This window comes from Sceloporus occidentalis, unplaced genomic scaffold, assembly GCF_023333645.1.
Source record: "Sceloporus occidentalis isolate IW3139 unplaced genomic scaffold, rSceOcc1.0.p SCAF_30, whole genome shotgun sequence".
Lineage (NCBI taxonomy): Eukaryota > Metazoa > Chordata > Lepidosauria > Squamata > Phrynosomatidae > Sceloporus > Sceloporus occidentalis.
The window spans coordinates 8,901,351-8,917,045 of NW_028317010.1; the positions used below are offsets into that span (position 1 = coordinate 8,901,351).

General features: G+C 35.4%; 1 protein-coding gene across 1 annotated transcript in view; it reads left to right on the forward strand.

The window, feature by feature from the left end:
• LOC149299017 (protocadherin-15-like) overlaps positions 1 to 15,695 on the forward strand; it is a 426,255-nt gene that overhangs the window by 118,248 nt on the left and 292,312 nt on the right. The window contains exons 8-9 of the mRNA XM_089486827.1: positions 2,854 to 3,014; positions 11,518 to 11,673. Coding sequence (XP_089342953.1) covers positions 2,854 to 3,014; positions 11,518 to 11,673 — 317 coding nt within the window. The remainder of the gene's footprint in view (positions 1 to 2,853; positions 3,015 to 11,517; positions 11,674 to 15,695) is intronic.

A 15,695-nucleotide genomic window follows, 5' to 3' on the forward strand; every position in this document is an offset into this window, starting at 1 on the left:
GTTAGGGCACCTGGCATGCTGAGCTGCCAACATTTCCATTAAGCAGAACAACCCAATAGTCAGCTGGGGTGTAAGTCCAGGGTGTTCCCAGAAAAAATCTGAATTTTTTCTCATTTGTAAAGTTAAGATTGTGCATGCCATTGTCTAAGTAATTTCATACTTTATTATATAAAGTGAACATAGTTTTAACAAATATTATTATTATTGCATTTAAAAGAAATACGACATCAATCTTAGCTTGAATTAAAATGGAATGTTCTATATCATTGCTTGCTTACATGCAAAAAAAAACAAAACAAAACAATTCAACCGAGAATGGACATCGGCTTCCCTACGGTGTGTTTCCGCTTGGGAGCATCTCAAGTTTTAGGTCTCTTGGACCATTAAGGAGAAAAATACCCATTGACATATAAGAACGAAAATATGAGTCAAATTTCCTCTGCACAAGGAAAACAACAACGATTCACAGACCATATATTTTGGTATGCAATCAGACTGAATCACCTATGAAATGACTTAGGTGAGCTAAAACCTGAGACACTAATCAGTAGGGGTGCATTGTAGGCCAGGCTATTAAGCAGCTTCCCATTGTTACTAACAATTACTTGGAACTGGGATCCACCTGGACTCTCTGGGTATAGAGCTGCTTCCCTGAGACCCCAGTTAATGTCTTCAAACACTGGACAAGGAAGCAGAGTTTAGTCACACCAGTTCACTACACATGTTCTGCTAATTCTTAGCTGCTATTTTCCTCTTTAAAATCTGTGACTAAGTTCACCCATAACAAAGCCACACTCTCAAGTGGAGAGGTGATCTGGGCTAGCCCTAGGAAGCTCCCAGGTATGTTGCCACACTTCTTGTGAGAAATACATGTCATTAAAAAATCTTTATTTCTTTATAGTTTGTTACTATAGCGTCCCATCTATCTCAATGTAGTCTATAACAAAAAGTAAATTCGTACACCCAGCAATCCTGCTATGCATATATTCCCATTAGGGAAATAGGGGAATTATACATATTTGATTAAATAAAATTTTACAATTTGTCTATGCTTTCTACAGTTTTCAGAATCAAAGGGTTAACTCAGCCCTGAGATAATATTCATGTTCATTTGTCATGCAGATTTGTAATTCTCATTTATAACCATGTGTGACTAATGCCTTTTTTGTTGCATTCATCTAGTATTAAGAGATTGTGAGACACTTAGTCTTCTAAGGTCATTGATTGTTTCAAAGAAGAATATATTTAAGTGTTTTTTAATTTTTATTTTGTTTGTTATAAAGATGGAGATTCAGTTATTGCAAACTATAAATATATATATGCATTTATTAAGGTTGCTTTAGTCTCACTAATTTGGATTTTGTTTAAAGGTGACATTATTTAAACAATTGTTACAGAAGACCCAACATGTTAATCATCCCTCTTTCTCAACCAAAAAACATATTTATCACAATGAGTGAAGTTTATATGATTCCTAGTGTTAGAAACAAAGAAAGGCATCTGTTAGTGCTGAATAACTAATATGCCCTCTTGTGTATTCACTAGTCAAAATGAAATCAATAGAAAAATGCAGATGGCCAGGTGCTGGATAACAATAAGCAAGTACTGTTAGCAAGCACATTTTGTGAGTACTCCAGAAATGCAGTGATTGTCCTGCTCTTATTGTGTGATATATTGTACATACTTTACTGCAAATTATGTGAATACAATAAAGCTAACATAACTAAATGATAACAATATGTAATTTAACCTCTGCAGTAATTAACTGTTTATTGGATAACTTCAGTGATGTTCCTATTGGTTTGATGAAGAACCGATGCTTGAAGCACCATACCAATGGATACCTACTATAGTGGAGTTTCTACATTTTATTGATTTTATTGGGATGTTCTGGGCTTCTTTTGGCCAAGAAATGTGAGCTTCTTGGCAGGATGAATGTTTCATTTTGTGGCACAACATTAGCTGTTTAACTTTTTGGGACTGATGGGAAGGCTTTAGGCATACATAAGAGCATACTAAAGGGATGCAATAGTATGTCCAAAGGCCGTTCGTGGGTTAAAGGACATCAGCATACCTGTTTCTTCACTGTACTATTACATAATGTGCTGGATAAATGGCGTACAGATATAACCTTGCTTTTTCCTCTGAGCAAATACCATGTTTTTATGATTTTGACTACCCACTAAATGTGGATTGTAAATGCAAAACTAATAGTTATAAAAGTTACTTAAAGAAACAAAAACAGCCACTTAACATCTTAGAGCAGAATATTGTTTAACTGAAACTGAAAACCTGAGACTATGAATAAAAAGTATACGGTAATTCTTTATATTGAAACCACATAAAAATTGTGGATAAAAATTGGCCCAGTCATTGTAATCCTATAGGCCAATAGTTGCTTGCATCCAACAGCAGGGACTCACAGAAGGACTGGAATGTGGCTAGGCACCATTGAACACCAGGCTGCTAGGAATTTGCCCCGGTTTTCCTAAACGGCAAATTGGACATGGTGCCTTGAATCAAAATCTGTAAGCATTGCTTTCTTTACAGTACTTGCAATGTAGAAAAAGAAAATTATATAAAGTATATGATAATGAAAATTCCTATGTAGGACTTGATACTATATAGTATTAGCACCTTTTGATACAGTTCTGTGTGATCTATTGTTTTATTGATTTCTTGCTTCCGTTCACAAGTAATGAGCTGAAAAATCATTGCCCTTTTTAGCAAAGTGCTCTGCCTGTTCAATTTTTCAGATGATATAAAACTGTACAGTGCACATAGTATTTTTACTATTGTTTTATATGAAAATGAATGCTTCATTATATTTTTTTTTATTTTTTTTTTTTACAGGCACTATTATTGTGGATAATATGCAGATCAAAGGAACAGCTGGAGGATCTGATCCTACTATAGAAATTTCCCTTAAGGATAATGTGGATTACTGGGTGATTTTGGATCCAATAACACAACGGTTGTATCTGAATAGTACAGGACGTGTTCTGGATAGAGATGTAAGTCTTGTGTAGCTGCTTTGGGTATACCTCCTAATAAAAAAAATGCTACCAGTAATCATAACTAAGGATTCCTGCATACAAAAATATAGTTCAATTTTGATAATGCTTAACTTAAAACAACTACCAATTGGCATTTTTATGAATAAATCATAATAAGAAATTGTAGTTGCATTTTGCCTGGATTGGTATAATGTTGTTGCCATAAAATTGTTCTTCATGTCTATATATATTTTGTCTTCATATTTTTTGTTATATTTTAGATTCAGTTTGGAAGCTGGTCTACTTTGACAGCTAATTTATTCCAGGGTAATATCAGCCAAAATAACAGTATGGCTTCTGGCTCCAATATAGATAACCGAAAATAATGTTTCGCTGCATGAATGTAAAGCATAAATATAACCTAATTGTTCTATCAAACTGCTAACTGATGTATTGAGATAGTTGTTTGGATTTTATTTTTTTTAGTTAACTGTTTTTTTGGGGAACATATGCAAATTAGCAGGTTACGGAGGATAATACATTTGTATGTGGATCCACATTTTATTGAATATGTGGTAGCAACATGGCTCAACAGGGCCAGACCGGGGAAGCCATAACTTTGGCTCTTTGATGGTGCTGGATACATGCAGCTGCCCTTTGTAGTTTGACGTGCACATAATATGCAACTGTATAATGCAGGACCAGTACAGCCCTACTACCCACTAGCCCCCCAGGCAGATACCAGTCTGTGCCTGCATGGATCATTGAAATAAAGTTTATATATGATTTGTAAATAGGGGCTAATTTTGCTAATTTACATATGGGACAATTTATTTAAAAAGATAGCTTCCCCAAGCCCCCCATGCCCTCCATGCCCTAACCCATTCACTATCCCTAAACCTTAGAGTGCTCTGCTATTAAATAAAATTCTCTGCTCACAAATGCTAGAATATTATGAACCAACTATATAAAGGATGTTTGTTTTAACCAACATTTAATTATCCACTATTATATGCATTGCGGTAAACATATTATCTTAGGTCAGAAAATAGCTTTGTGATATAATAGAAAAACACCTTTTTAAATCCAAATTACACTACTGTGAAATGTCATGGTTATTAAAATGTATTTGGACTATCAGTGTATAAGTATGTTTTTGTCCAAATCTGTTACTACACAAGGCATCCTAAAAGCAAGAGTGTTAGTAATGTTCACTTCGTAGAATAGTATTGAGGCTAACGGAATTGTTGCTTGGGTAATGTTTAGATTAAATTTGAACTTTAAAAATCAGTTGAATTGGCATTTGTTGGTAGTCAGTAAATGTCATTGTGCTTGACATGTCCACATTTTCATTGGCATAGAGGTAGATTACACATATCCTGATGACATACAAATTCAGGCTAAACAGTTTATAGCTGATATTTTGTGGGAATTTGCATTATGGTAAGTGCATGCACGGTATAACTGACCTGAAGAGAAGGAATTTTTATGAAAAAAATGAATCTTATTTATATATTTTCTGGCAATTTCACTTCGCATTCACCACCATTATTGTCATCTTAACGATCAGTTATTCTTATGCAGATAAGTAGTTTTACAAATAACATAATATGAAGGAACTCTGACATGTAAAACAATCTTGCAGTCAATGCATTATGGTAAATTTGTACTGGAATATAATTGAATGCAGAACAGACTGGGGATTAAAATCATTCCTGATCCTTAAAGAGCAGTGGGTGATAAATGCGCACAGCTGGCTCCTCAATACACTTTCGTTGCTTATGACCAGCCTACCGGGCATTTGCCAGGCCAGATACAATGCTATATAATCTATTAAGGAGTCCATCTCCAATATATGTCGAAGTACAGATAGAATAGAGAAGCTCTTTTTTAGGTTGCAATAGTGGAAGTTCTGCTAGCTAGATTAAAATAGCCTTTTTGATCTCAATACCATAAAGAAAAAAAATCTTCCTTTCATCTGCATTTTGTTTGTATATAATAAATTTGTCCTTAAAAAGATGCTATTAGAGCAAAATATTCAATAGTTCTGTGTTGCAGAACATACTTTTTTACACTGTTTAATACTTTTAAAGTATTTTTTATTTCTTCTGCACATGTTTTATACATGGGATATAAAGTCATGGGCAATCTCCCATGGTAAGCACATTTACTATGATGTCAATAATTATTCAGATTTAACCAAAGTAGTCAGAAATTACTTAAATACATGTTTTTTTGAACAGGAAGAAATGGCTAAAAAAACAATATTTAATAAGTTTACAATTGAATCAAATCTGGCATTTATATTGTTTTTCTATAATTCAGACTATCCTTGATTTTATAGGCTACATTTTAAAAAACAAAACTACCATCCCTTTAAGTTTTATAGTGGTGTGTTTGGATATTTGTTTCTTCTTTAGTTAGCAGTGGTTGAATCCTTGCAGTCCCTTATGTGCACCAGTTCTTGGACTGCTCTCATTAAGCTGGTATCAGCAACTTTAACCTCTGGAACCCTTCAAATGCAATTCAAGTAGTGCACAAAAGTTACTTACATGTATATATATTTTCCATGTAAAAAACTAAATATCTTAGCTACTGAAGGAGCAACTAGCAATGTAAGATAAGTCCAAAAACTATAAATAGGCGAAAATTCAAGATGTATTTAAATGTGTAAATAGTATTTGCTCTACCATACCGATATTAATAGTACAACCCCCACTTCCTTAAGGTGCAGAACTTGATGGCAGATGGCAGCCCACCTAGTCTACCTTTTTTCGAATATAAATAGTCAGACGTTAATCAGTTTTTGGTATTTTCTGAGACTACGGATAGCCAATTGAATGTTTGAATTCCATTGCTGTGTTAGCCTTATCACTTCTGCGAGGACACGGTCCAGGTGATCTACTACCTATCGGTAAACATTTGGACTATACAGTACACCATTTACCTATATACTACGTTAGCCAGTTTTTATAAAAAAATGAAAACCATGTCTGGAGCTGATATTTTAGTTTATATTCTTGCAGATTTGTAGGCATGCATACTGTGACACACATCTATAATCCCCTGGTCACCTGGAATGGTCCAAGTGTTCTCCCAGATTGCACTGCATGTTAAATGCATTGTGGGTGTATGGGACTGCATACACAGCCAACTGGCAACTTGAGATTGGCCAGCATGATACATAAATTTAATTCTATTTCTTAACTGAAGCTGACCTCATCATCCATTTTAAAAATCATTATGTTCTTTTGTGCCCATGCAGTTATTTTGTGCTCGTGATATGCCAGGTCTTAATCAGACCATGCAATTAAAATGTTAACTTAAATGACATTACTATTTGGGAGTTAAACATCATTATAATGTACCATGTTTCTTCTGCCAGATTTTAAGACTACCATCTGTTTATTTTGAATGACAATTATTTACTATCTGAAGATAAAACATTATTTCAGGATCTAGAAATGCATCCTTTTAATACCAGGATGGTTTGAAGAAGTTGGATAAACTAGTTCCAAAAACTCATGTAAAGCTATAACTCATTTATTCAAGATTAAGCTAATGCTCTACACCGATATTCTTTTTTTAAAATGTGTTTGTTGAATGTTCTTTCATATGCAATTCAGAGATGTTAAACATACTGTTACCCCCCAGTGTCCAACTTTTCACATTTAGTATATTTTTTTTAATTGTTTCTTTTTGTGCTATAAAAAATGACAACAGAGAATTCATTCTTCTCCAGTGCAATATGTTATATATCATGAGCAATGTTCCCTCTAATTTTTCTTAGGTGGTGTGCGCAGAAAATTTCTCTTGTGCAAAAATTTTCCCAGAGCCAAAATTTTGTGCGCACAATATGCTTCTGCAAACGTTAAATTTAAATTGTTATTCTATATTTTTGGAACAGCTCGCTCATGGTTAATAACACTACATTATAGTGTGATAATGTAGTATTAGTTACACAACAGTATTATTTACTGTAATGTTTTTTTAAAGGTGAAATTCTCACTGCTTAAGTAAATTATGAGCGGATCACGAGCGGAGGCTCCAGGCCGCATAAAGAAAAAAAAAAAATTGGGAAAAACTGTTGTGCACAGGGGCGTACCTAGAGTATTTGGCACCTGGGGCGGATACTGTACGTGGGACCCCCCCACACACTTTAAAACTGCATAGCTTCTATCGTTAGGCAAACATTGACAGGGGTACAGCATAACTGTTATCATTATTTACTAAGGCAGACATTGAAGGTGGTACAACATAACACATATCACTATATACTGAGGCAGACATTGACGGTGGTACAGCATAACTACTATCATTATATACTAAGGCAAACATTGACGGTGGTACAGCATAACTGCTATCATTATATACTGAGGCAAACATTGACGGTGGTACAGCATAACTGCTATCATTATATACTGAGGCAAACATTGACAGTGGTACAGCAGAACATCTATCACTATATACTGAGGCACGCACTGACGGTGGTACAGCATAACACCTATCACTATATAGAGAGGCACACATTGACTGTGGTACAACATAACACCTAGGGATGCACCGAAATAAAAATTCTGGACCTGAAAATTTAGCATTCATTTGACTGAAACTGAAAATGACCCCCCCACACCTTTAAAAACAAAAATAAAAAACACTTTTATTAAAAGTAAAACCAAAATTAGACAACAAAGTCAATAACAATATATATATATATATATATATACTATACTATATATATATGATTAACAGCAATCACACTCCCATCATGCCCAGGTTCTAGCATGCACTGGTTGCTTGGGCATGATAGGAGTGGGATTGCTGTTAGCAATCATATATATATATATATAAATTATTATTGTTATCGAATTTTTCTGTCCAATTTTGGTGTGTTACTTACTTTTAATAAAGGTGTGGTTAAAATTGAACAAAAAATATATATAATTGCTACCAGCAATCTCACTCCTATCATGCCCAGGCAGCCAGTACATGCTGGAGCCTGAGCATGATAGGAATATGATTACAGCCTCCCTACGCCATGCTATCCCCCCCACACACTTACACATCCATGCTATCACACACACACACTCATTCACAAACATTCAGTTTAAACTACAACATAACACCCATTACTCTCACAGAGTGTTTTCCTACCTTTTCTCTGTCACTTTTCCTCCTCTTCGTTCTTCCTCTTCTGTGTCCTCTCCTTCCGGTGCAGTAAAGATGGTGGGCGTGGCTTCAGTGCTGTGCGCCGGGATCTGACATCAAATCCCGACGCACAGCATCAGTTGCCGCCCGCATCGCAAGGGAGCAGGATCGGAGGTCTGTATTAACAGACCTCCCGCTCCCTTGATTGATTTTAAGCCGGTTGGAGGGAGATCCTTGATCTCCCCAACCGAGCTTGTTCCTCTAGCGGCGGACATTACTGTCCGTCTCTGGAGGGGTGCTGTGCACACAACCGGTAGCGGACCGCCCCCCCCCCCCCTTCGGTACGCTACTGGTTGTGTGCACAATTTTTGTTCGTGTGCGCTCCCTCTGAAAGCTATGTGTGCGCGCACAAGCGCACAGCTTAGAGGGAACACTGACCATGAGATGTTTTACCAGGCTTGAGTTGACATGACCTGACATTTAAATTGCTAATTTCATGATTCTTACACAAGTTTACATGAAGAAGAGTAATGGATTTAGCTTCGGACTGGAAATACCAAGTAGGCGAGAGTCATACACAAACTGATAGATGCTTTTTAAGAGTGGTCAGACTGTTGTTAAAAACCAGCAGCTTCCCAAAAGACTTTACTATATTTCCAAAAGATTGCACAATCTTGAGCTGGATTCACAAAAAAGGTTATGTCAGCTAGAGCCAAGATGGCAAAAAACATTCCTTTTCTACTTTGGTCATAAAGAGCATCAGTCAGGAAGGGAAGTCCAGTTTGGCTCAGCCTCAGCTTGGCTTTGGTTGTTCCACCAGGGGGAACATACCTCTGTTCACACATCTTATATAAGATTATAATAAAAATGAAGGTAGAATCAATCAGTTCCCCTTCATATGTGCGCAATCCTTACATGTGTACCTTCCAATCCTTGACTATCTCTGTGTGTGGTGTATACCCCCCTTCCGTAGTAACACTTGTACATTGCATATAAATAAAAAAAACTATTAAATAAAAAATAAGACATTTAATGGCATGGACTAGATGATATATGAATCCAAGTGTATTTGTCCACAGATTTTCCCCATTTCATTTCTGCAATCTAAAACTTAGAGTTCTTGATTTGTAGAGTTGGCCATGAGCAAGACACGCATATTCCCAAATCTGCCACTTATTTTCTCTAAAAAGCTACTATTGACAGATTTATGGTAACATTTTGCCACAGAACTGAAACAGTTTTAATACACAATGGTATGATATATGATACACTGACACTTATATGTGTTTCAAGAATGATTTCATAAAAGATAATGCTAGCACTTGTAAATACTATGTGATGATGCATCTGTATGTAGACATAAGCAAGAAAACGGCCATTGAATTATACAGAAGAAATTCCAAAACTGAGTAGTTACAATATTTTGGAACCTAGAATAAAAGAAAACTTTTGTTTTGTGAAGATGTGAAGCAATTATTCTAAAAGATTTGTAAAATGATGATAAAGTATCCACCTGCCAAGACACTATTTCTATAATTGTATCTGAGAACTTATCGGGAATACCCCCAAAGGGAAAAGCTAACTTGAAAAGTGAAGACATCCTGGGCTGGGAGCCCCAGGGTCCTGGGAAGGGAGGATGCTGGGCTGAAAGCAGACAGAACCTGCTTCTAATATAAGTTAATACAATCATGGTTTGAATGCAAGTTCTTCCTCCCTGGATTTATGGTTTATAATATTTTAGGGTTACCCCCTTTAGGATGGACTTCTTTAATATTTGGGACTTTAGTCTAATTATTTCATTATATATTTATTTTTGTGCTTTTAAAAACATTTTAAACAGAATATACCTATAGAAGCAGGTCGACAGACATCTAAAACAGATGTTCCTTGTTCATGGTCTATGTAGGTAGACCTTTGAAAATAGGTGAAATAGACCTAGCTAGCTATCTAGGGCTCTTGGATAAAGTTCCAGGTTCTCGTGGAGTTGCATTAGGTGTTGGAAACTCTTTGGCTGTTGTAGCATCTTTGTGCACATCTGTAGGTATTGTGATGTTTGCCTTAACCCACATTTACACAAGGGTGTTGGAACACCATAAGGTTTCAATGTTATCGTAACATCAAATAGACATGGAAAGTTTTGCATAAAATAATGTTATCAGTAGAGCATTCAAATCTATACGTTGTATTACCAATTTTTAACATAGTTATTAACAAATCCATGCTTACAGTACCAGGCTCTAAGCCCATGATATTTAAAATAGTCGGTTTATCTTCCGCATGGCGAACTATTACACATAAACACAGCATGTCAAATTTTCTTTTGAAGTTGTATTGCTCTATGTAATTATTATTATTGTTAACTAATTATTATTATTGTTAATTCTAAAAAAAAATGTACAAAGTATACAGTCTTTGGTCAGATAAAAACAAATAATAGATTTATCGGTGAAATTATTTACAACATGTACAATGTTCAATAGCCATTAATATAACAGGCATCTGTTCAATTCCTATAGAAGTAATGGATGCATACATTATTTTTAGTTATAATGTGTATATGCCTTGAGTTTCTTCTTCCTTTCTTAAGGAAATGCTAGTTTGCATTGTCTTAAGGTATTGATTAATTACCATCTTTTAGAATGATCAACACAGCGACAAACTTTCATTAAGGTTATAATGTGAGAAAAAGGTTTTTTTTTTCATTGAAACCAAAATGTTGGATGTATGTACGAAGCAACATGTTCTTGTTTGTGAGTACTGAAGGGTACCTTACATATCAATGACTGTGACAGTTAATGTGGACTTTTCTGTAGGCAGAATTTGTGGACACTGCTAAATAGTTTCAATGGAAATGCAGCTGAAGGCTTAATCAATAATGTCCATTAGGCTGTCTTCATATGGGAACAGAGGGCCCTTGGCCGCACAAATAAGTGTAATTAATGCATTTATTTGAGTTTATTTAGTACAGTATGAGGTTTGCGGGAGACTTGAACATTGCATCTCATGCACTATTTATGATTTCACAATGCATTATGAGGAGAAAGCCCTGATGAGTCTGTAAGTTAGACTGAGTTAGCTTGTGTTATTGAAGCTAAATCAATGAGACATCAAGAAGTCTCCAAGAATTAATTATTCAAGGCTAACTTTCCTTTCTATTAGCAGAAACTTGTTAAAGTTCACTGTTTTTACATAGTCAAGGTAGCAAGTTGAAATATTCCAACTTCTCAACAAATTAGTACTTCAGTAAATACAACTTGAACTAACAAGACTTGAGTAGAAGTCCTAACATATTCAATTGTTGTTGGAGTCTCAAAAACCCATTTACCACTATATTTGTTCTACTAAATAAATGTTTGTATTTTTGTTCTTCCAGCCACCAGTGTCCATCCAGTCTATCGTTGTCCAAGTTCAGTGTATCAATAAGAAAGTTGGTATAGTCATTTTCCATGAAGTGCGTATAGTTGTGAGAGATAGAAATGACAATCCACCCCGTTTTCAGCAAGATAACTACTACACGGCTGTAAATGAGGTAAGACCATTACGTTATTTTATCCAAACTGCTGCATAAATCATGAAATATTAGAGCATATACATGTTATTGTCAGGTTTAATTTTTGCCCATATACAAACTACAAAGTATTTTACTTCATATTAAAATTAAATGTCACACTACAAAAGAAATGATATTGCTGATTGCACTTTTGTGAAGAAAATTACGCATCCTTCGTTCAAATAGAATGAGTAAATCAGAGTCGAAATATCCAGTTATTAAAAATGCAGTTAAATTTGATCGGTTAAAGGATGACTTGCTTTCCATTGATGTATTTCAAAGGAGCACCCTTACCCTGCAAATTGTAGATAATCAAAGCCAAAAGTAGTTCATTGTCTATATCTGTTTGGTGCAGCAGGTTTCAACCTGTGTCATACATAGCGTGTGGTTTGTGGCCTAGATAATTGATGTTCCTTGTATGATAAAAATCTGTGTGATGTATCTTACCTGTAGTGTATGACACATTCTTTTTAATGCTGTTTCTTAGTACTTCTTTATTTTTTTTATCTTGTCGATTATAATTTTTTTATAATTTGGAGCTAAATATAAAAAGTGTTTTTTAATTAATCTTTTTCTTTGTTATATACAGTTGCACAGAGATTGGTGACTCTTTAACGGTATCATATTTTCTCTAGCTTATAAGTATCTTCAGATTATTTTATGCGCAGCACAGTAGCTAAGGTCAGCGTCAGGGTAAATCTTTCTTTCTGAGAAGGTACTGATTTTATTTTTGATGTCAAGAGTTATCTCCACATTACAAAAAAGCTTATACCATCTTAAGGAATCTTAGAAAGACTAAGCACTTTTCAGCCTTACAAGTGATTGGATGTTTTAGCTGATTAGATGAACCTACATGTTGAATGCCAAAGTTCATTGTGCCTTGAATTCACTAGAAACTAAGCAAATAACCTGAGGATATCACTTGTGGTTTATCTTAGCTCAGACTTAAAAAAACAGGAGTGGATTTGATTTTGTGGATTTATACATTGTGTAGATATTAGAAAATCTAATGATTACAATCGTAAACACTTCAAGAAGAACTCCTGTAGTGATATGATGTAACATGTAGTTATGACCTGATATCCTTTTCTCTTTCTCTCTCTCTTATAGCCTTCACTATTTATCTATGTCTTTTATATCCGTCACTCTTTAGTCTTGTGTTGCAGCTCAACGAATGTGCATACCAAGGCCATTGTCTAACAGAGAATTTGTACAGGTTATTTGGAAAGGTTGTTGCACAGGATTGGCTGTAATCAGCACTTCCTGTGGCAATGGCGTGCTCCAATATCATTTTTGTCTTTTGATAAATTGGTTGTTAAGTGGTTTGGCCATTCTCACATGCATGTTGTGGTGTAATTACGTGATATTTTGGCTGACGACTATGTATTATTTGCTTTTAGTCTGTAGTTTTTGCTGAGACTTGATTTAGTCAAGTCTTTGAAAGGAGCCTCCCAGTATAGTAAGCAGTCTTGCCTATGACTTACAGAAAATCCATGTTCAGTTAATGTCTGTGACAAATGAACCACTCATAACAAAAATGAACCTTAACGTTAGAGGAGTATTAAAATAGGCATATACCATATTGGTTATTACTTAATATCTATTAGTTCTGTCTCCCTTTGCTATGCATTTAATTGGTGTTGATTTGCATTCTAGTCCTATTTGACTTGCTGATAACATTGTGTTAGAGTGTGTAAACGTTGTGTATTTTAAACATTAAACTAGTGCTACTTGTGCAACTCTCCTTAACTTAGTCTCAACTAGTTTTTGGGCTTGGTTCCGTTGCTTTAAGAACAAAAACTGAAGATGTAAGGTGATTTTGGGACCTCTAGACCACAAAGAAACAACACAGCAGGCACCTATGACTCCACCGATCCGGGTGCAGAAAAATATGACACCATCACAGTCAACTAGAACTTGGGTTTCGCTAAAGAATCTGTCATGGTGGACCAAGTGAATAATTAGCCCTGTTGAAAGAAGTTGTGATTGTTAAGTTGGAAAATTTAATTTACACTGTCAGCTCTCACAAGCGGTGTTCTACTATTTATTTCATGCTTGTAACATTGTATTGCACAGTGGTGTGGAACATGTAGGAGCTTTGCACACAATGATAAGCGAATTAGCATTTTAATTGTGTTTAGCCTGAAAAAATCTAATTCAATAAATATTTTGGCTTAAGATTTTATAGTCTAGTGGCAGACTGAGTATCATGAATTTCATACGTTATCTTCAGTGTCCTGTGTCTAATTTGTAGTTGTACCAAGCAGACTTAAGTGTTAGTAATCCAGCAAAAATGGTTGTACATATAGGTTATATAAATCCTTTAAACCTTCATTCCTTATATGAACATACAGCATCCAATATATTTTTCTTGAAAACAACATCTTAACTTAAATATATATGCAACATAGCTTACATGGCAAAAGGTACAACAAATATGTATGGAGTGTTTCATATTTGTTTTTACATTATAATACATGTTATTTATAGAGTGCCAGCAAATTATGTAGTGCAATTATTTGTAGAAGAGTGAAAATTAACAATAACATTCAAATGACAGGATAAACAATTGACAATAACTTTTACATTAAAGCATACTAGTACAGAAGGAGAATCAGTCCTTGTATAAAGGTAGTGTGTACCGTACTCTAACACCCCACCAGCAATATAACACCTATAACCTAATAAAACACAGGAAAAAATATTGGATTAAAACAAGCCACAGCTCTTTATTCAAACACCATGAATAAACTGTGTTGGCCTTCAAACAAACACCAGCTGAACATAAGCTTGGTGGGCATGGCCAAAGTAATTGACCATAAAAACATCAGAGGTCAGGGGAGGATTAAGCCCAACTTGCATTCCTTCACACCAGCATCCAACTCTGTAGCTTACCAACCCAGACCAGCAAGGACACACTACCCGCCTGCTGTGACAAGAAAAGAAAACAAATAACAATAAGCTAAATAATAGGGAGGAAGGGAAGCTGGTAAGACTGTTAGCCGTTGCTCTCAAAAGTGGCACTGACCAGCGTTACCTAATTTGGTTTGCCTGTGCCGTATTTAGTAGGTTCAGTCCTACTACGATTATCTACGATTTGCCCTATTTCTACCCAGAGACTAGTCTACTATATTACCTAACCCGGCCTGCCTTCTGCCTAGTATCTCTCGTGACCTGTTTGTCCCTTTGAGGGTTTCCCAATTTGGATATTCACAGGGTCAAGCTTTTGTGGAACATGTTCTGGGATATAGGTGCATTTAGCCTAATTCGTGTAAGCTTACAGTCTATTATGTTTCTAAGCTTGAACCAGCTGTCTTCCACAAGTTAAGAAGGATTGGGAGATACTGTGATTGACATGGCTTTGTTTTTTTAATTGTTCTATAAAACAAAGGTGCCCATTAGACATTCCATAGGTCAGATGCAAGCATCAAACATTTTGCGCAGTATCAATCCCACTTCTAAATCCTATGGGTTGCATCTTATCATACTCTTAAAGTACCACAATACTTTTGATATTCCTGCCTAGTTGTAACCAGGAGACCAGTAGTATTTCAATGGGAAATAAACAGCCTATGAATAACAAAATTGGCCTATATCAGTGTTATTTGAAATGTTTAATTGCATAACATATCCAACCTATGCTTTTCAATCCCATGTGGTCATTTGCTTTCAATTATGAACAGCACTGTTATAGAAAAAGGCTTAAATTGAACTTGGTCTACGACTGTTTTTTTTTTACTATAGCATTGTAATTTTGCAAGCATGACTCTCTTAATACAATGGTTTACCTTAGTCAATGCTTGGTTTGCAGGCAAAAAAAACTTGACTGAGAACAATTAGTAGCTTAAGATCATGCCCTATAGTGTGTTCCTGCTCAAGAGCTTCTCAGGTTTTAGCTCACTTTTACCATTGCAAATGAAAATCCTTTACGGATATATCAGTCTGATCTTATCCCCAAGGAGAGACCACAACTGAAACCTGAAATAAATTTTCTCTGCATA